At 32.4% G+C, this 25,146-nt stretch overlaps 3 protein-coding genes and 3 long non-coding RNA genes across 6 annotated transcripts; all 6 read right to left on the reverse strand.

Moving 5' to 3' along the window:
- Positions 1-1,297: 1,297 nt before the first annotated feature.
- On the reverse strand, positions 1,298-1,927 carry LOC113814481 (uncharacterized). The gene is made up of 2 exons (XR_003476497.2): positions 1,865-1,927; positions 1,298-1,612 (listed from the first exon to the last, which is right to left on the reverse strand). It is a non-coding gene; the product is annotated as an uncharacterized lncRNA (long non-coding RNA).
- Positions 1,928-4,633: 2,706 nt separating this feature from the next.
- LOC138867444 (uncharacterized) lies at positions 4,634-5,361 on the reverse strand. Its single transcript, XR_011399812.1, has 2 exons — positions 5,256-5,361; positions 4,634-4,934 (listed from the first exon to the last, which is right to left on the reverse strand). It is a non-coding gene; the product is annotated as an uncharacterized lncRNA (long non-coding RNA).
- A 5,778-nt stretch (positions 5,362-11,139) lies between these two features.
- Positions 11,140-11,705, reverse strand: LOC113814451 (uncharacterized). The gene is made up of 2 exons (XR_011399785.1): positions 11,666-11,705; positions 11,140-11,436 (listed from the first exon to the last, which is right to left on the reverse strand). It is a non-coding gene; the product is annotated as an uncharacterized lncRNA (long non-coding RNA).
- A 2,694-nt stretch (positions 11,706-14,399) lies between these two features.
- LOC113814530 (shematrin-like protein 2) lies at positions 14,400-17,118 on the reverse strand. Its single transcript, XM_027366581.2, has 4 exons — positions 17,025-17,118; positions 16,615-16,812; positions 14,925-14,969; positions 14,400-14,703 (listed from the first exon to the last, which is right to left on the reverse strand). Exons 1-4 carry the CDS (start codon positions 17,031-17,033, stop codon positions 14,485-14,487), a joined length of 471 nt encoding a protein of 156 aa, XP_027222382.2. The 5' UTR covers positions 17,034-17,118; the 3' UTR covers positions 14,400-14,484.
- A 3,272-nt stretch (positions 17,119-20,390) lies between these two features.
- Positions 20,391-20,941, reverse strand: LOC138867441 (uncharacterized). Its single transcript, XM_070143261.1, has 2 exons — positions 20,898-20,941; positions 20,391-20,705 (listed from the first exon to the last, which is right to left on the reverse strand). The coding sequence occupies exons 1-2, from the start codon at positions 20,904-20,906 to the stop codon at positions 20,487-20,489; spliced, it is 228 nt and encodes a 75-aa protein (XP_069999362.1). The 5' UTR covers positions 20,907-20,941; the 3' UTR covers positions 20,391-20,486.
- Positions 20,942-24,083: 3,142 nt separating this feature from the next.
- On the reverse strand, positions 24,084-24,675 carry LOC138867440 (neuropeptide-like protein 31). Its single transcript, XM_070143260.1, has 2 exons — positions 24,612-24,675; positions 24,084-24,399 (listed from the first exon to the last, which is right to left on the reverse strand). Exons 1-2 carry the CDS (start codon positions 24,618-24,620, stop codon positions 24,181-24,183), a joined length of 228 nt encoding a protein of 75 aa, XP_069999361.1. The 5' UTR covers positions 24,621-24,675; the 3' UTR covers positions 24,084-24,180.
- Between the last annotated feature and the right edge of the window lie 471 nt (positions 24,676-25,146).

Genomic DNA, 25,146 nt, shown 5'->3' on the forward strand with positions numbered 1-25,146 from the left:
TGTTACCGCGCTAGATCATTAATTTAATCATTAATCAATCATCCTGCTAAGAATACTTTGACTATGATTCTTGACAGGAGTTTAGACATCGGTTAACTGAATTACTTAAACGGTACGGAAAGATAAATTTTTAAGGAGCAATGGAAGTACAGACACTGCGAAGGTGGTTTATAACGCCCAGTCTTTTCCAAATGCTTCGAAATAATATCGTACTGTATTTACATGTATTGAAAAGCCACTGCAAAAAGAGGAAGTTGTTACGGAAATTATTGTCACATGCATTTTTTTTTTTTTTTTTGTCTAAGGAAGTACAAGGAATGAGTTCTAATGTGTACAACTTAATGATCACTGTAACCCAAGGCTAGAAAACTGTAAATAGTCAAGAGAGAAAACCAGAGAGTAATAGATGAGAAGGTACAGTGACATAAGACTATTTTTTCAGTCTTTCATTATATTTAATTAGTGAAAAGCGTATTTTACATTTCCACAACAGTTACCTAAAACTGCATAAGATGCACTTTCATACTTTGTATTTATGTACATACAGCATAGCATATATGATATATGTATGTGTGTGAACATATATATATACACATGTATATATATATGTGTATTTATATTCATATATGTATGTGTGAGTGCATACACACACATTCACAATATAATATATATATTCGTATAGATTGATATTCAACTTACGAAACCAGGTAATCTTTCAATTTTTGACGGTGAAAACGATACAATATAAAAATAAGGCTTACATACATATACGTATATATATGTAGATAAATATATACATGCATACATGTATATGTGTGTGTGTATATGTAGGTGCGTGGTTGTTTGTGCGTAGGGATATATATCTATATCTATCTATATGTATATGTACATGCATTTAAATGTATATATATCCACATATATGTATATTAATATATAAAAGCATACAACTGTATATATCTATACATATGTATGTGTGCGAATGTACTTGTCCCTATCTATATCTATATACCTACATACCTATATGTAAACACCCGCGCACGCATGCATTTATACTCTTATATCTATATAAACATGTACATATATATGTCTATTCACAGACACATATGTACGTACAGTCAACCAATCTTTTTTTCATAATTTGCAGTAACAGAAACTGACAGAAGTGAAACATTAATCCATGATTTTGAGTTATAGATCATGGAAAATCGTGATGAATATTTTCAGTTCTCAGCAACACGAGGATTGTGTTCCTATTTGTATATATAAGTGCGGCAGTGAGGTTTATAAGTTTTAAACATTCGTTTATGTAGTTTATTTGAGAAGAAAATTAGGAAATGAATTTTTGTCATTCTTTTCAAGATCGATTACAAGATATGGAAGTAGGAGTCCTGTGTCAAGGTTATCTTCAACCATAATAGCTCCTGCGGTATCCCCCGTAGCCGTAGCCCCCGTATCCATGACCTCCGTAGCCGTATCCTCCATATCCCAATCCACCGAAGCGACGGAAGCCAGGGTCAGCCGCGGGGTCAGGGTCAGCTACGGGGTCAGGCATTGCGCTGGTCCAGCTCACCAGGCATGCCAGGGCCACCACCAGGGCCAGAGCCATCGAAAGCTGTAGATATGGAATAAAAAAGGTTATTTGCAAGAAACGAAAAATTCTCTTCATTAGAAATTTTACATGTAATTTGAAAGATAAATACTACTGCTACTACTAGTAGCAATTTTGCAACTAATACTGATATTCATCTGTGTTGAGATATGTACAGACTATAATGAGTAGTAAATATAGAGACATAGTCATTCGATAAATCCACATGAGTCATTGTCATAATTGTTATATATTCCTGTTTATATATATACTCACCAGCTTCATGTTGAGATTATGTTCTTGCTGTGAACTCAGCGAAGACTATGCATCGAAAGCGAGGAGTCACGCCTTATATATGTCACAGGACAACAGCCAAGGCTACTTGCACAATAATTTCCAAAATGTCCTTGAATATACAAAATATCTAGATATAGATGCGGACACACCCACACAAACGCAAACGCACACATACACAAAGACGGATACACTCACACACGTGTGCATGGCTATATACTGTTTATATATAAATATTCGAATTTCAGCAAAAGTAAACATACATTTTCATATATACCTGTACCTGCATTTATATTCATACACACATGTGCACATTTATATACATATACACATATAAACACAAACACCAAAGCATATTTATTTTCAACGTATCCACAATAAGAATTACACACACACACACACACACACACACACACACACACACACACACACACACACACACACATATATATATATATATATATATATATATATATATATATATATATATATATATATAAGCATATGCCTACCATTAAGACATAGAAGTCCGCAGATAGCTTTAGTTAGTTTTTCGTATAACTTATCTGTAAATTGATATAGATCTAATATGACTACGATGCATATGATACTTATTTATAGTATGTATATAGGCATATATATAAATTTATACATATTTTCTAAATTCGATATACAACTATTCTTGTATATGTATACATGTATATATGTATATGTACATATGTCAATATACATATATAATATATGTTTATACATACAGACACAATCACAGATATATATGTGTGTGTGTGATTTTTACAAATCAATATTTACTCAATATACACACAAACAAATATGCATTTGTGTTAGAATACGTGTGCTAATTCACGTATGTATAGTGATATGCGCACATTAATATGTCAGTTTTAATCTTTCACCTCCATGGAACAAAATCCATATAAACCAGCTTTTGCGATTTAGTGGATATATATATATATATATATATATATATATATATATTTTTTTTTTTTTTTTTTTTTTTTTTTTTTTTTTTTTTTCTAGTAAGGGTTCGAGGTCTTTTGTTTATTATGTTACGTAAATATATACACATGGCTTCGCATGTTATGCTATTTTAACCCTACGCATTTGGTATGAGTCACATCTTTTTATATCTGCGAGGATTACTTCACTTAAATGTGAGACATCAGTTAAATGACTCAAATATACGTGAGAGAGAGAGAGAGAGAGAGAGAGAGAGAGAGAGAGAGAGAGAGAGAGAGAGAGAGAGAGAGAGAGAGAGAGAGAGAGAGAGAGAGAGATGATCTCTGAAGAAAATATCAGGCATACAAGCACTGTGAAGGTTTTTAATGCTACATCCTTTCCAAATGCTTTGAAATAATTTCGAAATGCATTTAGATGTACAGAAAAGACGATGAGAAATGCGACAGTTATTATGAAAATTATTGTCACATCTAATTTTTGTTTAAAGACAAAAAAATAGTTTTAATGTGCAAAGCTTAACGATCTATAAAACCCAAGGCTAAAAGGCTGTAAATCAACCGAGGAAACCAGAGAGTGATAGAGAAGGCACAGGAACATTAGACAACATATACATATTTTTCTCACTTGATCAGTCCTGGAATCCTTAATTATGATATGAATTATAATCAGTGAAAAAAGGTCTTTAACATTTCCTTGACAGTTACGTAAATATGTACATAATGTTTGTGTACATATAGGGCATAGATATACATTTTGAAGTAAATATACTCTATGTGTGTGAATATATACATGTTTAAGCATGTATGCACACATTTATGCATATATAAATATATATATATATATGTATATATTATGTATACATATTCATATACATACATCATGACACTGAATTTCTCCCGAAACATTTTAAATAAATGTTTAAATCTGAATATATGCACAGGCATACACAATTTGTATACTAAAATATATACACGTGTGTGTGTACACACATATATTTGTGTGTATGTACTTTGAAATCATTCAGGATTTCATCACACATGAATTTAGGGAAGACTTATAAGGAACTGCTTATATGTAGTTTTCTTACCTTATTAACATGGCTGAATATATATTCATTCAGCATTAATAACCGTCGAAATTTATCCAAGCGTCTTTCTCTACATCACTTTAGATATATGTGAACACATATACTTATATAAATGAATATACATAAATATACAGCATATTTATACACATATATGCATGCAACTAGTATGTTTACGTATATGTGCATACTCACTTATATATACATGTATCTATCTATCTATCTATCTATATAGTTTATATATACATATATCTATTCACACACACACACACACACATATATATACATATATATATATTCATATATGTGTATATGTACACATATATATGCTTATATGTATACATATATGCATATGTATGTGTATATATATACCCACGAGCACATATATGCATGCATACATATATGTCTATTACATGTATATACATGTACTATGTATATGCATATTCACATGCACACATGCATACACACACAGTCAACCAATCTATTTAGTTCTTTCAGTATGCAAACAGAAAGGCTGACCTCGGTGAAACACAAATCCATGATTTTGAAATTTGGAATTCTAGATCATTGATAAAATCTTGATGCACATCTTTTACATTCCTCAAAAAACACTTTAATCATGTTTGATAGAAATTTATGTTTTCATATACGAATACTTGTACGTTATCGAGGATCATAATAGTCCTAAAAATCATTCATGAAGTTTATTGGAGAAGGAAAACAGAAAGTGAAGATATTGTCGTGCTGCTTTGGATGTTCTCTTCAAGTAGGATATTCTTATCCGTAATAGCTTCGGCGGTATCCTCCGTAGCCGTAGCCCCCGTATCCTCCATATCCACCTCCGTAGCCCCCGTATCCTCCATATCCACCATACCCACCATAACGTCGGTAGCCAGGATCAGGGTCAGCTACGGGGTCAGGCTCAGGCATGGCGCTGGTCCAGCTCACCAGGCATGCCAGGGCCACCACCAGGGCCAGAGCCATCGAGATCTGTAGACATGGAATTATAGGTTATATTTAAGAAATGATAAAGGCATTTTTGTTTTCATTAGGCATATACAGATTTTTTTTTTTTTTTTTTCTTTTTTTTTTCTTTTTTTTAGACATGTGATCTGAAGGTAATACCTCGCATGAAATGAAAGGTATATATACTATTGTTATAATAGTAGTGGTAATAGTAGTTGTAATTATAACAGAATTAGTAAAAACAGTTGTGGCGATAAGTATAGTCGCTTATAGTGATAACTTAATCTATGCAGTGCATATCTATCTATATGATTTTAATATTCTGATAATTTCGTATATGCTCACCAGCTTCATGTTGAGAGAATGTTCTTGCTGTGAACTCAGCGTAGACTATGCGTCTACAGCAAGGAGTCACGCCTTATATATGTCACAGGACAACAGCCAAGGCTACCTGCGCAGTTTTCTAGAAGGTCATTATATATAAAAATATCTAATATATCTCAATATATCTATAAACAAACCTGTGGACACACCAATACACAAACACACACGCACAAGCATATCTATAAATCAGTATAGATCCAATATAATACATATACACAATGTCTGTATATATGCCTTTGTATTTATCTGCATATATACAACCACACACACGCACGCATATGATATAAATCAGCGAGTGGTGGGTAAAAAAAAAAAAAAAAAAAAAAAAAAAAATCTAGTGACTTCGTTTAAATCTTTTCTATATAATATACATAACATTATTAAATCTAATTTCATTTGTTATTCTACCCTTGCGTATTTCAAATACTTCGTTTTCCCTTTATATTTGCGGGATCAATGTAATTTTAAATATTTTCGTACATATTCATATCCATACTTGCGTTGTTTATGTATACGTACAGTGTAGATGTACAGCATATATAAGTATATACAATATATGTATGTACATGTGAATATATATATATATATATATATATATATATATATATATATATATATATATATATATATACATATATATATATAATCTGTGTATGTATACATGTTAGTGTGTGCCTATATGTTTCTACGTATACATACACCTACGCTATGATATATACATACATAAGTATATATACAAATATATGTATGTATGTATATGCATATGTTACACTTTTACATATATATGAATAAATATAGCAAGAATGAAAAAGAAAAACACATAGATACATATTGAGCTACGTGTGATGACGTCCAGGTTGATTTTCAAAGTATAATGTATACCTACGTAAACACGCCCATGTATTCATATGTAGGTGTACATGCTTCTGTATGCGGGTATTCATTGATAAGAATAGCCACAGCTTTATCACTTCAGTGCCATGACATTAGCAACTCTTTCTTCAGACTAATAACTTGTGTTGGTCTGAGAAATATCTTTAATCATAGAATTCGCCACAATAACCTCTGTGTCTGTATCCACGACCTTCGCAGCTGTATCCACCATATACACCGAATCGACGGTATCCAGGGTCAACCACGGGGTCAAGGTTAGCCTCGGGGTCAAGCTCAGGCGTGGCACTGCTCTAGCTCATCAGTACCACCTATAATAGCAGAACTATTGAGAGCTATGATTAAAAAGAAAGAAGGAAAAAATAAGCATTCTTATAAATTTCTTTATTGCTATGAGATGATTTTTGTGTTAAATGTCTACGTGTGTAACTTCAGCTAATGTAATCTGAATTATGCATAAACACAAATAATGCTGCTGCTGCTGATGGCGATGACAGCAACGGCTATACTAATACTAATAACAAAACTAATGATAATAACCAACACTAAAACAATAACGGTAATAATGATAATATATCAAGATTCAGAAAACAGTGACATAAGAAGTTTATCAAGGAACACTTTATAGGGAAAACTGATAATTATTACCCTATTTATCTAAAAAAAAAAAAAAAATAAAAATAAAAAAAAAATAAATAAATCATATTCACTGATAATTTTAAGCTAACTGTAAGTCCTATTATACAGAGGTAAGAATTAGCACTGACTTGACCGCAGATTACTTTTTCGTGACCGTAGCACCACGAGGCTTCGCTCAGGGTACTAAAACTGTTGTCATGGAAAGAATGACTCATAACGACACCTTGGTCTCCCACATACACGTAATTGCCTTAAATTAGTTGAATGATGATTTGATTTACTTACAGGCTTCATGTAAGTTGTGTGGGTGTTCTGTAATCTGCGGAGACGGAGACTGTCCCTAAAGCAAGTTTAATTTAATTTCATATACAGAACGTTTTAGAAAAAAGGTAAATGTTTTTCGAAGTGTTCTTTTAAGGTCATTCATTTGTTTTAGCATGCCGGAGCATATACACTTCTGTTAAAAAACGTTTGGTGTACATATATGTGTGTGCGTGTATTTAGGTGCTTGTGTATTTTGTGATCGTTCGCACACATTTTAAGTGTGCGCTTTGGCAACGTGTAAACGAAAACTACGCCAGTGGAACAAGACTGAATACATATGGACGGCGAAATCGACAGAAAATGACAACGTAAAACAAGTCAAACGTATATATTTGTATACATATATATATAAAGATAGAAACAGATATAGATAGACTATAATAGACTTACATGTTTATGTGAGTGGTTGTTTATGTGTAAGTATATGTGTAATATATATACATTATATGGCAGATATGTGTACGCATATACGTGTATATATGCATATCCAAATTGAAATATACAACTGTATATTTCTGTATACAGACATACATACAAGTATGTGTATATATATCTATGAACATATATGCAGGTCTTTATATACACATGTATATAGATGTGCACATTTAGGCTATTTAGTTCTCTCTGCAATCAGAAAGGATGAAACCCTTAAATAATTTTGAGATTATGAATTCTAGATCATGGTAAATTTCTTTATATAAACATGTTCATATTTTCTCAAAAACACTTGAATTATGTTCGATACACACAACTTTATTGGTAAATGCTTGTACACTATCGAGGATCATGAAAGTTTTAAACACTAATTCATGAAGTTTATTTGAAAAAACAAAAAACAAAACAGGAAGTGAAAATTTTGTGTTGCTGCTTTGGAAGTTCTCGTGAAGAGCGGTAAGTAGGATACTCCTTATCCGTAATAGTTTCGGCGGTATCCTCCGTAGCCGTGGCCCCCGTATCCGTATCCATGACCTCCGTAGCCGTATCCACCATATCCCAATCCACCGAAGCGACGGTAGCCAGGGTCAGCCGCGGGGTCAGGGTCAGGCATAGCGCTGGTCCAGTTCACCAGGCATGCCAGTGCCACTACCAGGGCCAGAGCCATTGAGATCTGTCCTCATAAAATAAAGTTACATGCAAGAATTGACCACTAGATTTTCTTCATTAGACATCTTTAATAATAATTTTGAAATCATCTTAAGGTAATGCCTCTCATGAAATGGGAGATAAAAAATATTGCTGTCAGTACTACAACTACTAGTAATAATAGTAGTGGTAATAATCGTAATAATAATAATCTATGCAATGTTTATCCATATGATTCCTACCGTATATTCATAAATACGTATATACTCACCAGCTTCATGTTGAGAGTATGTTCTTGCTGTGAACTCAGCGAAGACTATGCGTCTACAGCAAGGAGTCACGCCTTATATATGCCACAGGACAACAGCCAAGGCTACTCGCGTAGCGTTTTCATGAAGGTCATTATATACAAAGATCTTATATATCTAAACATAGCAGCGGACACACCCACACATAAACACACAAACAAACTCGGCTTAAAACAAAATCATACATATTGATACTATATACACATAAATAGATATACATGTACCCATGGAAAGGCAAACATCACTACATTTTCATATCCACAATAGGAAAAGTAAATATAAGCACACTACCATTTTTTTTTTTTTACTTAACAAGGCCGCAAATAGGTCCAGGTAGTTATTAATTTTACGTATCTATGAATCAATAGTGATCCAATATGATACATAGGCTAATTAATGAATGTATGTACATATAACTATGTATTTCTTTGTTTATATACTACCACATACACACACGCGCATGTGTGAATATGCGGTGTGTACGTACGCATGTGTTGAAATGAGTGAAAATTACAATTTTGTTTAATATGCCCCCTTTGGTAATTTTGTTTTTCAAATCAGTCATCCGATATAAGCAATCGTGTGTGGTAGTTTCGTGGCTAAGAGAGTATTCTAATGAATGATCGCTAATTTTCTAACTTCATATGTTGTTATTTTAAGCTTGCATATTTCATAAACGTAACTTTCTTTTTATAACTACGAGGATCACTTTGAATAGTTGTGATTTAAGGGATGAGCTTAAACATCGGTAAATTGAATCTCTTAAGCGTAACGTGAAGAGCATCGGAAGTACATGCATTGTGAAAGTTTCTGTACTATTTTTTTTCCAAATGCTTTGAAATGTTTTCTAAATGTATCTAAATGCACTGAAAAGACGATAAGGAATGAGGCAATTCCGAAGGGAATTACTGCCAAAAAAACAAACATTTGTCGAAGGGAAGACAAGAAATGAGTTTTGATGTGCAAAACTTCATGATTTCTATAACACCCCAAAGCTGTTAATAGGTAACGAAGAAAGCCAGAGTGTGACAGAAGATATAGGAGTAGTAGACAATTTATATTTAAATGATCTATCTATCTATGTATATCTATATCTATATCTATCTATCTATCTATATATATATATAGATGCTTATATATATCTTTTTTATTTTATGAATTTTTGAATCCTTCGTTATAATTTGATGTTTGTGTGTCTTTGTGTGTTTGCATGTACAGATACATGCACAAGATTTAATATACATGTATATATACATAAATGTATATATATACACATTTGCATGTATTTATACATGTGTACGCATATTCATAATGAGAGAGAAACACGTAGATAGATATTGACGGATATAAATGCTGAATGAATAAATGCACAGCCATGCTAATAAAATGACAGGAAAATAACTGCACAAACGCAGTTCCTTAGTAGTCTTCCCAGATTACACGTGTGATGAAATCCAGGTATTTTATTAAATCTTAAGTACACACACACATATACAATATGTACAAATACGCATGTATATATTTGTATATATATAGATATTTATACAGATTGTGTATGGGTATGCGTTTATCCTTATATATTTTTGTAATTTATTTTAGAAAAAAAAATCAGTGCCACGAGACTTTACTCGGCATACTATTTTTTTTTTTTTGTGTGTGTGTGTTAACATGGAAAGTTATTCATAATGATGCCTTGTTCTCCCTTATAAACATGAATGCCTTAATTTGTTCAGTAAGTTTCTGAAAAAAGACAAGGCAAATGTTTTTGTGAGTGTTTGTAGGATCATTCATTTATTCTGGCATACTAGAGCATATACAGTTCTGTCAAAAAGTTTCCGATATATGTATATATGCGTATGTGTGTGTATTAAGGGGTATGTGTGTGTGCGTATGTGTGACCGTTTACGCACATTTTTAAGTGTGGGCTCTGACTGCTTGTATACGAGAGCTACGCAAGTGAAACAAAATTGAATATATGAACAAGCCAAATTCATCTTCAATTTCTGCAGCTTTCAGGAAAACTTTCCATTTCTTTAGACGGTGAAAATGGCAAATAATGATTGAACGTAAAACAAGGCAAGCATGCATATTCGTATATATATATATTTGAGTATATAAGCATATATTAATATATATATATATATATATATATATATAGAGAGAGAGAGAGAGAGAAGGAGATGTAGATATACTAATAGACGCATATGTTTGTGAGTGCGTGGTTATTTGTGGGTAAAAAAAAAAAAAAAAAAAAAAAAAAACATATGACATATATGAATTCACAAATTGAAACATACAAATTTATACATCTGTACACACATATAAGCATGTATATGCATATATATACGAACACATATATATACATAATGTCTGTACGTACATACACACAGTCAACTAATATATTAAGCTCTCTATATGCAATCAGAAAGGCTAACGGAGGTGAAGCACACTAAAAACATGATTTTATTATGAATTCTAGATCAAAATAAAATTCATGATGAATATATTTACATTTTCTTAAAACACTATTTTTCTTTTAACATATTCATATTTAAAAAAAAATATTTGTACGCTATCGAGGATCATAATAGTTCTAAACATTGATTCATTAAGTTTATTTGAGAAGCAAAACAGGAAGTAAAGATTTTGTAGTGCTGCTTTGGATGTTTTCGTGAAGAGCGGAAAGTAGGATATCCTTATCCGTAATAGCTTCGGCGGTGTCCTCCGTAGCCGTAGCCCCCGTATCCGAATCCACGACTTCCGTAGCCGTATCCTCCATATCCCAATCCACCGAAGCGACGGTAGCCAGGGTCAGCCGCGGGGTCAGGGTCAGGCATGGCGCTGGTCCAGCTCACCAGGGATGCCAGGGCCACCACCAGGGCCAGAGCCATCGAGATCTGTAGACATGGAATAAAAGTTTATGTGAAAATGATCAGTGCATTTTTTCATCAGATATCTGTAGATGTAATTTGTAAATAATCTTAGGTAATGCTTCACATGAAATTAAAGATTACTACTGGTCACAAGTACTACCACCAGTAATAGTAATAGTTGTGGTGATAATAATGAACGTAAAATATATCCATATGATTCTTATCATATAGTTATAATTACGTAGGTACTCACCAGCTTCATGTTGAGAGTATGTTCTTGTTGTGAACTCAGCGAAGATTATGCGTCGACAGCAAGGAGTCACGCCTTATATATGTCACAGGACAACAGCCAAGGCTACTCGCGTAGCGTTTTCATGAAGGTCATTTTAAACAAAAATATCTATCTATAAACACAACTGCGAACACACCCATACACAAACACACACACACATACAAACACTCGACTTCAAAAATCATACATTGATACGTACACATACATAAATACAGATAAACATGTTCACTTGCAAAGACAAACATCAATGCATTTACATCATATCCACAATAAGTAAAAAGTAAATGTAAATACACGACTACCATTTTCTTTTTACTTAAAAGCCGCAAATAGATTCAGGTAGTTATTAATTTTCCGTTTCTATAAATCAATATAGATTCAATAGGATACATATGATACATAACGTATGTTTATATGTCAGTGTATCTATCTGCACATATACAACACATAAACTCATATATGTGAATATGCGTGTTTTTTATGCACATATATGTATTCAAATGAGTGCAAATTACCATTTTATTTTGTGTATGAAATAAATCATCCGATATAAACCAGCGTGTATGGTGGTTTAGTAGGTGAGAGAGTATTCCAGTGAGTGATCGTTTAAATTTATTTCATGCAATATATACGATTGGCCACAGCAAGACTAAATGTAAATTCATGTGTTGCATTATTTCATAAGCGTACCTTTCTATTTATAACTGCGAGGATTACTTCAAGTAATTGTGATCTATGGGGTGAGCTTAAACATTGGTTAATTGAATCACTTATACGTAGTGTGAAATAGATGTGATTTAATTTAATGTGAAAACTTCTATTACATTTCCCTATCAGTTAGTTAAATCTGTATGTGACACTTTCATACATGCAATTCATTTGTATATATACAGCAAATATATAGCATATATGTATATCTATCTATCTATCTATCTATCTATCTATCTATCTATCTATCTATCTATCTATCTATCTATCTATCTATCTATCTATATATATATATGCATATATATATATCTATAATATAGACTCACAAATATATGCATATATATACCTATAATATATATATATATGTAAATATACACAAATGTAATATATACCATATATATACATACATATATATATTATATACATATATGTAATTTATATATCTCATACACACACACACACACACACACACACACACACACACACACACACACACACACACACACACACACACACACACACACATATATATATATATATATATATATATATATATATATATATATATATATATACTATATTTAATATATTTCGGTTTATATATGTATACACATTTATCTGTACACAGACACATACGCTTATAGGTTTGTACGTATATGTTATATATATATATATGCACACACACACATATATATCTATTGTGTGTGTGTGTGTGTGTGTGTGTGTGTGTGTGTGTGTGTGTGTGAGAGAGAGAGAGAGAGAGAGAGAGAGAGAGAGAGAGAGAGAGAAAACACGCGCAGATATTAATGCCGAATGAATAAATACTCCCTAATTTCCCTAATTTCATGTGTTATGAAATCCAGGTTGACTTTTAAGTATATATATATACGCACACACTTATGTAGTCATATATATGTATAAATACACACATGGATATATTTATGTACAGAAATTGTGTATCTGTGTGCTTGTATTCACAAATGAGGATAATCTCAGGTCCATATATCCATATAATGTATTTTAAAAGAACTTCAGTGTCTCGAGACTTCGCTTAGAATACTAACATTTTTGTTGCCATGGAAAGTTATTCAGAATGATGCTTTGTTCTCGTGCAGAAACATGAATGCCTTAATTTAGTAGAATGTCAAATCGTTTTATATCCGAATGTAATGTAAGCAGTTATGTAGGACAAAGGAGACCGTGTAGGAATCTGCGGGTAGGATCATTCATTCGTTTTGGCATACTGGGGCATATACCCCTTTCAAAAAGCGATCCTTCTCTCCCTGTATATATGTACCCACATATTTATACACAGGCACACGAACATATATATGTGTATGTGTTTATACTTAGGTGCTTGTGTATATGTGACCGTTCACGCACATTTTATTAGGCGCTCTGACTACATGTATACGAGAACTACGTCAACGGAATAAGACTGAACAAATGAAGGAGCCAAATTTCATTTTCATGTCATGCAACTTTCAAGGAATCTTCCCAACTCTTTGGACGGCGAAAATAAAACTAGGCAATAAACATATTCGCATATGTATGAGTATATACGTGTGTATATGTACAGATAGATGTAGATGTAGATAGATAGACTGATAGACATGTATGTTTACGAGTGTGTTTTTATGAGTAAGTATATATGTATGTAATATTTATTTACACATCATATGGCATATATGTGCACGCACATACATGTGTTATATGCATATACAAAATGAAAAATCTACAACTATATATCTGTGCATACACACGCAGATATATATGTATATATATGTACGAACATATGTATACAGTGTCAATAGGTACACACGTATATACATATATATGTATATGCACATGCATGCAATCTATTTCATGGAAAAATTCATGACTGATACTTTTCCATTTTCTTAAAAACAGACTAATTATGTTTGATAAATGTTTATATTTCATATATAAATGCTTTTGCTCTATCGAGGATGATAATAGTCCTAAAAATCATTCATGAAGTTTATTTGAGAAGAAAAACAGGTGAAGATCTTGTAGTGCTGCTTTGGATGTTCTCTTCAAGTAGGATATCCTTATCCGTAATAGCTTCGGCGGTGTCCTCCGTAGCCATAACCCCCGTATCCGTACCCACGACCTCCGTAGCCATATCCACCATATCCAAGTCCACCGAAGCGACGGTAGCCAGGGTCAGCCGCGGGGTCAGGGTCAGCTACGGGGTCAGGCTCAGGCATGGCGCTGGTCCAGCTCACCAGGCATGCCAGGGCCACCACCAGGGCCAGAGCCATCGAGATCTGTAGACATGGAATAAAAGGTTATGTGAAAATGATCAGTGCTTATTTTCAATTAGACATCTATAGATGTAATTTGTAAATGATCTTAAGGTAATGCCTCACATGAAATGAAAGATCAATACTGCTACTACTAACAGTAATAGTAGTTGGGGTGATAATGATGACCGTATAACATATCCATATAATTCTTATCATATATTCATAATTACGTATGTTCTCACCAGCTTCATGTTGAGAGAATGTTCTTGCAGTGGACTCAGCGAAGGCTATGCGTCTACAAGCTATAAGTCACGCCTTTTATATGTCACAGGACAACAGCCAAGGCTACTCGCGCAATGTTTTCGTGAAGGTCATTTTTACAAAAATATCTAAGATATCTATAAATACAGCTGCGGACACGCACACACACACAAACACTCGGCCTCATATGTCAATGTTTATAAGACAATGTATCTGTCTGCACGCATACGACACGCACACATATATGTGAATATATGTGTTCAAATGGGTGTAAATTACCATTTTATTTTCATGTCACCAATGGTGATAAATCATCAGATATAAACCAGCGCGTATGGTGGTTTAGTAGAAAAGAAGTATTCTAGTGAGTGATCGTATAAATTTCTTTCACGCAATATATACGAGTGACCATAGCATGAATAAAACTAACCTCATATATGTTATTTTAATTTTGTATATTTCATATGAATACCTTTTTATTTATAACTACGAGAATTACTTCAGTTGTGTTCTATATATATATATATATATATATATATATATATATATATATATATATATATATATATATATATATATATATCTTGATACAGAAAACCCCACGCAGATATTAATGGCGAATAAACAAATACTTTGCAATGTTAATAAGATGATTGGAAACCACCTACATGAGAACAGCTCCATGGAGACTTTCCCTAATTTTATGTGTTTTGAAATCCAGGTTGATTTTGAAGTATATATGTATGCACACACTTATATATCTATGTATGTATGTATATGTGACCGTCCACGTATATTTTCTTCTTCTTCTTCTTCTTATTATTATTATTATTATTATTATTATCATTGAAGTGTATGCTCCGGCTACATGCATACGAGAACTACGTCAACGGAATAAAATTGAACATATGAAGAAGCCAAATTTCATCTTCAAGTCATGCAACTTGCAGGGAATCTTTCTATTTCTTTCGGCGGCGAAAATGACAGACAAGAAGCATAAAACAATGCAAACTTAAATATTCGTATATGTATAGGCAGATATATAGATATAGACTGATATATATGTATGTTTGTGAATGTGCGGTTGTTTATGTGTAAGTAAATATGTGTGTAATATTCATGTACATGAAAAATCTACAGCTGTATATATCTGTACACACACGCAGTTTTATATATATGTTAATATATATATATATATATATATATATATATATATATATATATATATCTACGAACATATATATACACGTATATATATATATATATATATATATATATATATATATACATATACATCTATTTAGCTCTATTTATGCCATCGGAAGGACTGACGAAGGTTAAACACTCAAATCTATAATTTTGATATGAATTCTAGATCATGGTAAAACTCATGATGACTGATGTATATATATATATATATATATATATATATATATATATATATATATATATATATATATATATTTTAAATTATCTTAAAAACAATCTAAATGTTTGATGCATGTTTATATCTTTTATATATAAAAGCTTTTGCACTATCGAGGGTCGTCATAGTTCTAAACATTGATTCATGAAGTTTATTTGACAAGAAAGACAGAAAGTGAAGGTTTTGTAGTGTTGCTTCGGATGTTTTCGTGAAGAGTGGTAAGTAGTATATCCTTATCCGTAATAGCTTCGGTGGTATCCTCCGTAGCCGTAGCCCCCGTATCCACCGTATCCACCTCCGTAGCCGTATCCACCATATCCACCATACCCACCATAACGTCGGTAGCCAGGATCAGGGTCAGCCACGGGGTCAGGCTCAGGCATGGCGCTGGTCCAGCTCACCAGGCATGCCAGGGCCACCACCAGGGCCAGAGCCATCGAGATCTGTAGACATAAAATAGTTATATGCAAGAATTGATCAGTGCATTTGTTTCATTAGACATATAAAAAGAATATGAAAATGATCTCAAGGTAATGCATGAAATTAAAGATAAATACTATTGTCTGTTCTACTACCAGTAGTAATAGTAGCTGTGGTGATAATCGTAATAACTTAATGATTCTTACCATATATTCATAATTACGTATGTACTCACCAGCTTCATGTTGAGAATATGTTCTTACTGCGAACTCAGCGGAGACTATGCGTCTACCGCAAAGAGAAACGCCTTATATAGGGCACAGGACAAGAGTCAAGGCTACTCGCGCAATGTTTTCATGAAGGTCATTTTATACAAAAATATCTAATATATTTATAAACACAGCTACGGACACACCCATACACAAACACACACAAACTCGACTTCATACAAAATTGTACATACATATTAATACGTACCTCTATATACTCAAATTACTCCAGATATACATGTACTCATGGAAAGGCAAATATCAACGCATTTTCAACATGTCTAAAATAAGGATAAAAGTCAATATAAGCACACTGCCATTTTTTACTTATAAATGCCGCATATAGGTTCAGGTAGTTATTAATTTTACTTATCTTTTAATCAATATTGATCCAATATGATACATAGGATACTTACAGATTGTATGTACATATGCCTATGTATTCATCTGCTTATATACAACCACGTACACGCATATATGTGTGAATATGCGATGTGTATGTACGCATGTGGTGAAATGAGTACAAATTACAATTTTATTTTCATGTCACCTTCGGAAATTGTGTATAAAATAAATCACCCGATATAAACTAGTGTGTATGGCGGTTTAGTAAGTAAAAAGCATTATAGTGAGTGATCGTGTAAATCGCTTTCACGCAATATATACGACGGACCACAGAATGAGCAAATCCAACTTCATATGTTAATCTGAATTTGCATATTTCATTTGCTTAAGCGTACCTTTCTATTCATAACTGTGAGGATTACTTCAAGAAATTGTGACCTATGGGATTAGCTTAAACGGTTAATTGAATCACTTATACGTAACATGAACTAGAGAGATATCTTTAAAGAATATTTTTGCGTGCTACATAAAGATACACATGACTTCATAGCTTATGTTATTTAATTAACCTTACGCATTTCATATGAGTCGCATTCTTCTTTCATCTTTATTAATTTACTTTAAGTAATTGTGAGACGAGTTTAGACAACGGTAAAATAAATAACATAAACGAAACAAGAAAACATTTTTGCAGAACATGGGAAGTATAAGCACTATGAAGGTTTTAATGCTACGTCCTAAATCTTTGGAATAATTTCGAAATGTATTTAGATGTACTGAAAATATATCAAGGGATGTGCCAACTGTTAAGAAAATTATTGTCGAACGCTAAGGACAGACAAGAAATGTGTTCTAATGTGCAAATTTAATGATCTATAAAACGCAAGGCTACAATGTTGTAGTCAACCGAGGAAACCTGAGTGACAGATGAGAAGGTAAAAGAACAACAGGAGAATAAAGGTATATATATATATATATATATATATATATATATATATATATATATATATATATATATATATATATATATATATACATGCTTCAATATATATTTCTCTTTTTTCATTTGATCAATCTTAGATATGCTTATGATGAATATTAATGTGAAAACTTCTTTTACATTTCTCCATCTGTTACTTAATTGTATAAGACACTTTCATACATACATGTATAGATATATCGCACATGTACATATAGTATATATGTGTGTGTATGCGCGCACACACACACACACACATACATATATATGTTTATATACATATATGTAATATATATCATATATATTATACACATATACATAATACATCAATATATCACACACACACACACACACACACACACACACACACACACACACACACACACACACACACACACACACATATATATATATATATATATATATATATATATATATATATATATACTATATTAAGACATATTTTTAGGTTATGTATGTATACACATTTATCTATATATACACTCTATGTATGATTGTATACGTATATATATATATATATATATATATATATATATATATATATATATATATATATATATATATATATATATATATGAACATACACACATATATACATATCTATATTATGATAGAGAAAAAAGCACAGGCAGATATTAATACCGAATGAATAAATATTCTGCAGTGTTAAATAAGATAATAGAAAATCATCTACATAACGGTTCCACAGAAACTTTCCTTAATTTATTTTGTTATGAAATCCAGTATCTATATACGCATACACTTATATATTCATATATTTACATATATGGATGAATAGACACACATGTATATATTTGTGTATACAAGTTGTGTATCTGTGTTTGTATTCAGAAATGAGGATCATCAGAGTGTCTCGAGACTTCGCTCAGTGTACTAAAATTTTTGTTGCCATGGAAAGTTTTTCAGAATGATGCTTTGTTTTCGTGCAAAAGCATGAATGCCCAAATATAGTAGAATGAAGAATCGATTTACATACGAACTTCATATGAGGAATTATGTGGGTGATCTATGATCTGTGGAGACAACAAAGTGCATGTAGGGTCATTGATTCGATTTGGCATACTGGAGCAGATACACCTCTGTCAAAAAGCGTGCAATCCTCCGCTTTCTCTGTATATACATATATATACACCCACCCACGCACATATATATGTGTTGATATTTAGGTACTTCTGTATGTATGACCGTTTACGCACATTTGTTTGTGTGGATGTGTGTGCGCGCGCTCTGGCTACATGTATACGAGAACTACGTCAATGGAATAAGATTTAACACATGAAAAAGCCAAATTTCATCTTCAGGTCATGCAACTTTCAGGGAATCTTTCTATATATATAGACGGCGAAAATGGCAGATAATAATCAAGCATAAAACAAGGCAATCATTCATATTCGTATAAGTAAATGAGCATATACATATATATGTGTATATGTATGGGTAGATTTAGATGTAAATAGAAAGACTGATAGACGTGTATATTTGTGTGCGGTTGTTTATGTGTAAGTGTATATGTATGTAATGTTCATGTATACATCATGTGATATATATGTGTACGCACATATAGGTCACATTTATGTGTATGTATGCATATACAAAATGAAAAATCTACAACTATATAACTGCACACACATACGCATATATATGTATATATATATATATATATATATATATATATATATATATATATATATATATATATATCTACGAACATACATTTATATATAATGTCAATATATACACATGTATATCCATGTATACATGTATATGCACATGCACACAATCTAGCTCTCTATATACAGTCAGAAGGGCTGAAACTTATATCCATAATTTTAAGAGTCAATATCATGGAAAAAATCATGACATATTTTAACATTTTCTTAAAAACAATCTAATTATGTTTGATTCCTATTCATATGTTTATATAAAAATGCTCTTGTACAATCGAGGGTCATAATAGTTCTAAACATTGATTCATGAAGTTTATTTGAGAAGAAAAACAGAAAGTGAAGATTATGTAGAGTTGCTTTGAATGTTCTCGTGAAGAGCAGTAAGTAGGATATCCTTATCCGTAATAGCTTCGGCGGTATCCTCCGTAGCCGTGGCCCCCGTATCCGTATCCATGACCTCCGTATCCGTATCCACCATATCCCAATCCACCGAAGCGACGGTAGCCAGGGTCAGCCGCGGGGTCAGGGTCAGCTACGGGGTCAGGCTGAGGCATGGCGCTGGTCCAGCTCACCAGGCATGCCAGGGCCACCACCAGGGCAAGAGCCATCGAGATCTGTAGACATGGAATAAAATGTTACGTGAAAATGATCAGTGCTTATTTTCAATTAGACATCTATAGATGTAATTTGTAAATGATCTTAGGGTAATGCCTCACATGAAATGAAAGATCACTACTGCTTTTACTAATAGTAATAACATATCCATATAATTCTTATCATATATTCATAACTACGTATGTTCTCACCAGCTTCATGTTGAGAGAATGTTCTTGCAGTGGACTCAGCGAAGACTATGCGTCCACAGCAAGGAGTCACGCCTTTTATATGTCACAGGACAACAGCCAAGGCTACTCGCGCAATGTTTTCATGAAGGTCATTTTTACAAAAATATCTAAGATATCTATAAATATAGCTGCGGACACGCACACACAAACACCTCGTATGGCCTCATATGCCAATGTTTATATGACAATGTATCACTTTCTGGGTCTCCTTCCCGGGCTCTCGGGTGACTTCCTGGGTCTCCTTCTCGTGCTCAAGGGCGGCGACTTCCTGGGTCTCCTTCTCGGGCTCAAGGGCGGTGACTTCCTGGGTCTCCTTCTCTGGCTCAAGGGCGGCGACTTCCTGGGTCTCCTTCTCGGGTTCTAGGGTGACTTCCTGGGTCTCCTTCTCGGGCTCTTGGGTGACTTCCTGGGTCTCCTACTCGGTCTCTTGGGTGACTTCCTGGGTCTTCTTCTCGGGTTCAAGGGCGGCGACTTCGTGGGTCTCCTTCTCGGGCTCTAGGGTTTCCTGGGTCTCCTTCTCGGGCTCTAGTCAGCACGCATACGGCACACGCACGCATATCTGTGAATATGTGTGTTTATGCACGTATGTGTTCAAATGAGTGTAAATTACCATTTTATTCTCATGTCACCAATTGTGATAAATCATCATATATAAACCAGCGCGTATGGTGGTTTAGGGGGAAAGAAGTATTCTAGTGAGTGATCGTATAAATTTCTTTCATGCAATATATACGAGTGACCATAGCATGAATAAAACTAACCTCATATATGTTATTTTAATTTTGTATATTTCATATGAATACCTTTTTATTTATAACTACGAGAATTACTTCAGTTGTGTTCTATGGGATGAGCCTAAGCATCGGTCAACTGAATCTCTTAAGCGTAACGTGAAACAGAGAGCTATCTTTGAATATTTTTGTGTGCTACGTAAACACACTCATGACTTCATAGCTTATTTAAGTAAGACTTGTGCATTTCATACGAGTAACATTCTTCTTACATCTGCGTGAATTTACTTAAAGTTGTAAGACAAAGTTTAGACCGGTAAATTGAATCACTTGAGCCTAACACAGAAAAAAAGATTCTTTTGCAGAACTTCGGAAGTATGAATGTTTCTAATGCTAAATCTTTCCTGAACGTTTAAAAGTATTTTCGAAATGTACTTAGACACTGAAAAAAATATTTGAGAATGAGGCAATTGTTAAGAAAATTATCACACGCAAAGGAGAGACAAGAAATGTGTTCTAATGTGCAAACTTAATGATCTATAAAACCCAAGGTTACAATGTTGTAGTCAACCGAGGAAACCAGAGAGTGACAGATGAGAATGTACAGGAACAGTAGGAAGAAAGTATATATATCCATATATATTTCTTTTTTCATTTGATAAATCTTGGAATCCTTGCATATGATATGATGAATCTTAATGTAAAAACTTCTTTTACATTTCCCAATCAGTTACTTAAAACTGTTTATAATTTGTATATGCAAATGGTATGTTTAAATACAGCAGAGATATAGAGCATTTATATGTATATATAGTAATTATATACATATATGTAAATATATCAGTATACATACATACATACATACATACATACATGCATATATATATATATATATATATATATATATATATATATATATATATATATATATATTACATGCATATACATACATACATATATACATACATACACACACACACACACACACACACACACACACACACACACACACACATATATATATATATATATATATATATATATATATATATATATATATATATTACATGCATATACATATATATTTATAACTAATATACGTATATATGTATGTATTTGTAACTTACATACATATATACACATATTTACACTGTATTCAATACGTATTTTCATTTTATGTATTGATACAGATATATCTGAATATACATACACTTATATGTATGTGCGTATACGTGTATATATATATATATATATATATATATATATATATATATATATATATATATATATATATATATATATATATATATATATATATAGTCTGATAGAGAAAACCACACGCAGATATTAATGGCTGATAAAGAAATACTTTGCAATGTTAATAAGATAATTGGAAACCACCTACATGAAAACAGCTCCATGGAGACTTTCCCTAATTTTATGTGTTTTGAAAACCAGGTTGATTATCAAGTATATATATATATATATATATATATATATATATATATATATATATATATATATATATATTTATATATATATGCACACATTTATATATTTATGTACATAAGTCTGTGTGACCGTTTACGTATATTTTATTATTATTATTATTATTATTATTTTATTATCATTGAAGCGTATGCTCCGGCTACATGTATACGAGAACTACGTCAACGGAATAAAATTGAACATATGAAAAAGCCAAATTTCATCTTCAAGTCATGCAACTTGCAGGGAATCTTTCTATTTCTTTCGGCGGCGAAAATGACAGACAAGAAGCATAAAACAAGGCAAACTTACATATTCGTATATGTATATGGGCATACAAATAGGTATATATATAGGTAGATATGTAGATGTAGACTGATATATATGTATGTTTTTGAATGTGTGGTTGTTTATGTGTAAGTATATATGTATGTAATATTCATGTACATGAAAAATCTACAGCTGTATATATCTGTACACACACTCAGTTATATATATGTAAATATATATATATATATATATATATATATATATATATATATATATATATATATATATATATATATATATATATATATATATATATATATATATATATATATATATCTACGAACATATATATACACGTATATATATATATATATATATATATATATATATATATATATATATATATATATATATATATATTTAGCTCTCTTTATGCCATCGGAAGGACTGACGAAGGGGAAACACTCAAATCTATAATTTTGATATGAATTCTAGAACATGGTAAACGTCATGATGACTGATATATATATATATATATATATATATATATATATATATATATATATATATTTACATTATCTTAAAAACAATCTAATATGTTTTATATGTTTTATATATAAAAGCCTTTGCACTATTGAGGGTTGTCATAGTTCTAAAAATTGATTCATGAAGTTTATTTGAGAAGAAAGACAGAAAGTGAAGATTTTGTAGTGTTGCTTCGGATGTTTTCGTGGAGAGTGGTAAGTAGGATATCTTTATCCGTAATAGCTTCGGTGGTATCCTCCGTAGCCGTAGCCCCCGTATCCTCCATATCCACCTCCGTAGCCGTATCCACCATATCCACCATATCCACCATACCCACCATAACGTCGGTAGCCAGGATTAGGGTCAGCCACGGGGTCAGGCTCAGGCATGGCGCTGGTCCAGCTCACCAGGCATGCCAGGGCCACCACCAGGGCCAGAGCCATCGAGATCTGTAGACATAAAATCGTTATATGCAAGAATTGATCAGTGCATTTGTTTCATTAGACATATAAAAAGAATATGAAAATAATATCAAGGTAATGCATGAAATGAAAGATAAATACTATTGTCTGTTCTACTACCAGTAGTAATAGTAGTTGTGGTGATAAACGTAATAACTTAATGTTTCTTACCATATATTCATAATTACGTATGTACTCACCAGCTTCATGTTGAGAATATGTTCTTACTGCGAACTCAGCGGAGACTATGCGTCTACCGCAAAGAGAAACGCCTTATATAGGGCACAGGACAAGAGTCAAGGCTATTCGGAATGTTTCCCAGAAGGTCATTGTAAACAAAAATATCTAATATATTCATAAACACAGCTACAGACACACCTATACACAAGCACACAAACTCATTTCAGACAAAATTATACATGTTAATACGTACCTCTATATACTCACATTAATCCAGATATATATTTACAAATGGAAAGGCAAACATCACTGCATTTTTAGCTTATCCAAAATAAGGATAAAAGTCTATATAAGCACACTATGATTCTTACTTATAAATGCTGCATATAGGTTCAGGTAGTTATTAATTTTACTTATCTATATATCAATATTAATCCAATATGATACATAGGATACTTACAGAATGTACGTACATATGCCTATATATTCATCTGTTTATATACAACCACGTTCACGCATATATGTGTGAATATGCGATGTGTATGTACGCATGTG

The sequence above is a fragment of the Penaeus vannamei genome, chromosome 30 (genome assembly GCF_042767895.1).
Source record: "Penaeus vannamei isolate JL-2024 chromosome 30, ASM4276789v1, whole genome shotgun sequence".
Classification (NCBI taxonomy): domain Eukaryota; kingdom Metazoa; phylum Arthropoda; class Malacostraca; order Decapoda; family Penaeidae; genus Penaeus; species Penaeus vannamei.

Excerpts from the sequence above, each read along its gene's own strand:
- LOC113814530 (XM_027366581.2), bottom strand. Across the intron at positions 14,970-16,614 it reads ACGGAGGATACCACCGAAGC|CCTTCGCTGAGTCCACTGCA; the intron begins TATTACGGATAA and ends GTAGACGCATAG. Across the intron at positions 14,704-14,924 it reads ATTCTCTCAACATGAAGCTG|ATCTCGATGGCTCTGGCCCT; the intron begins GTGAGAACATAC and ends CCATGTCTACAG.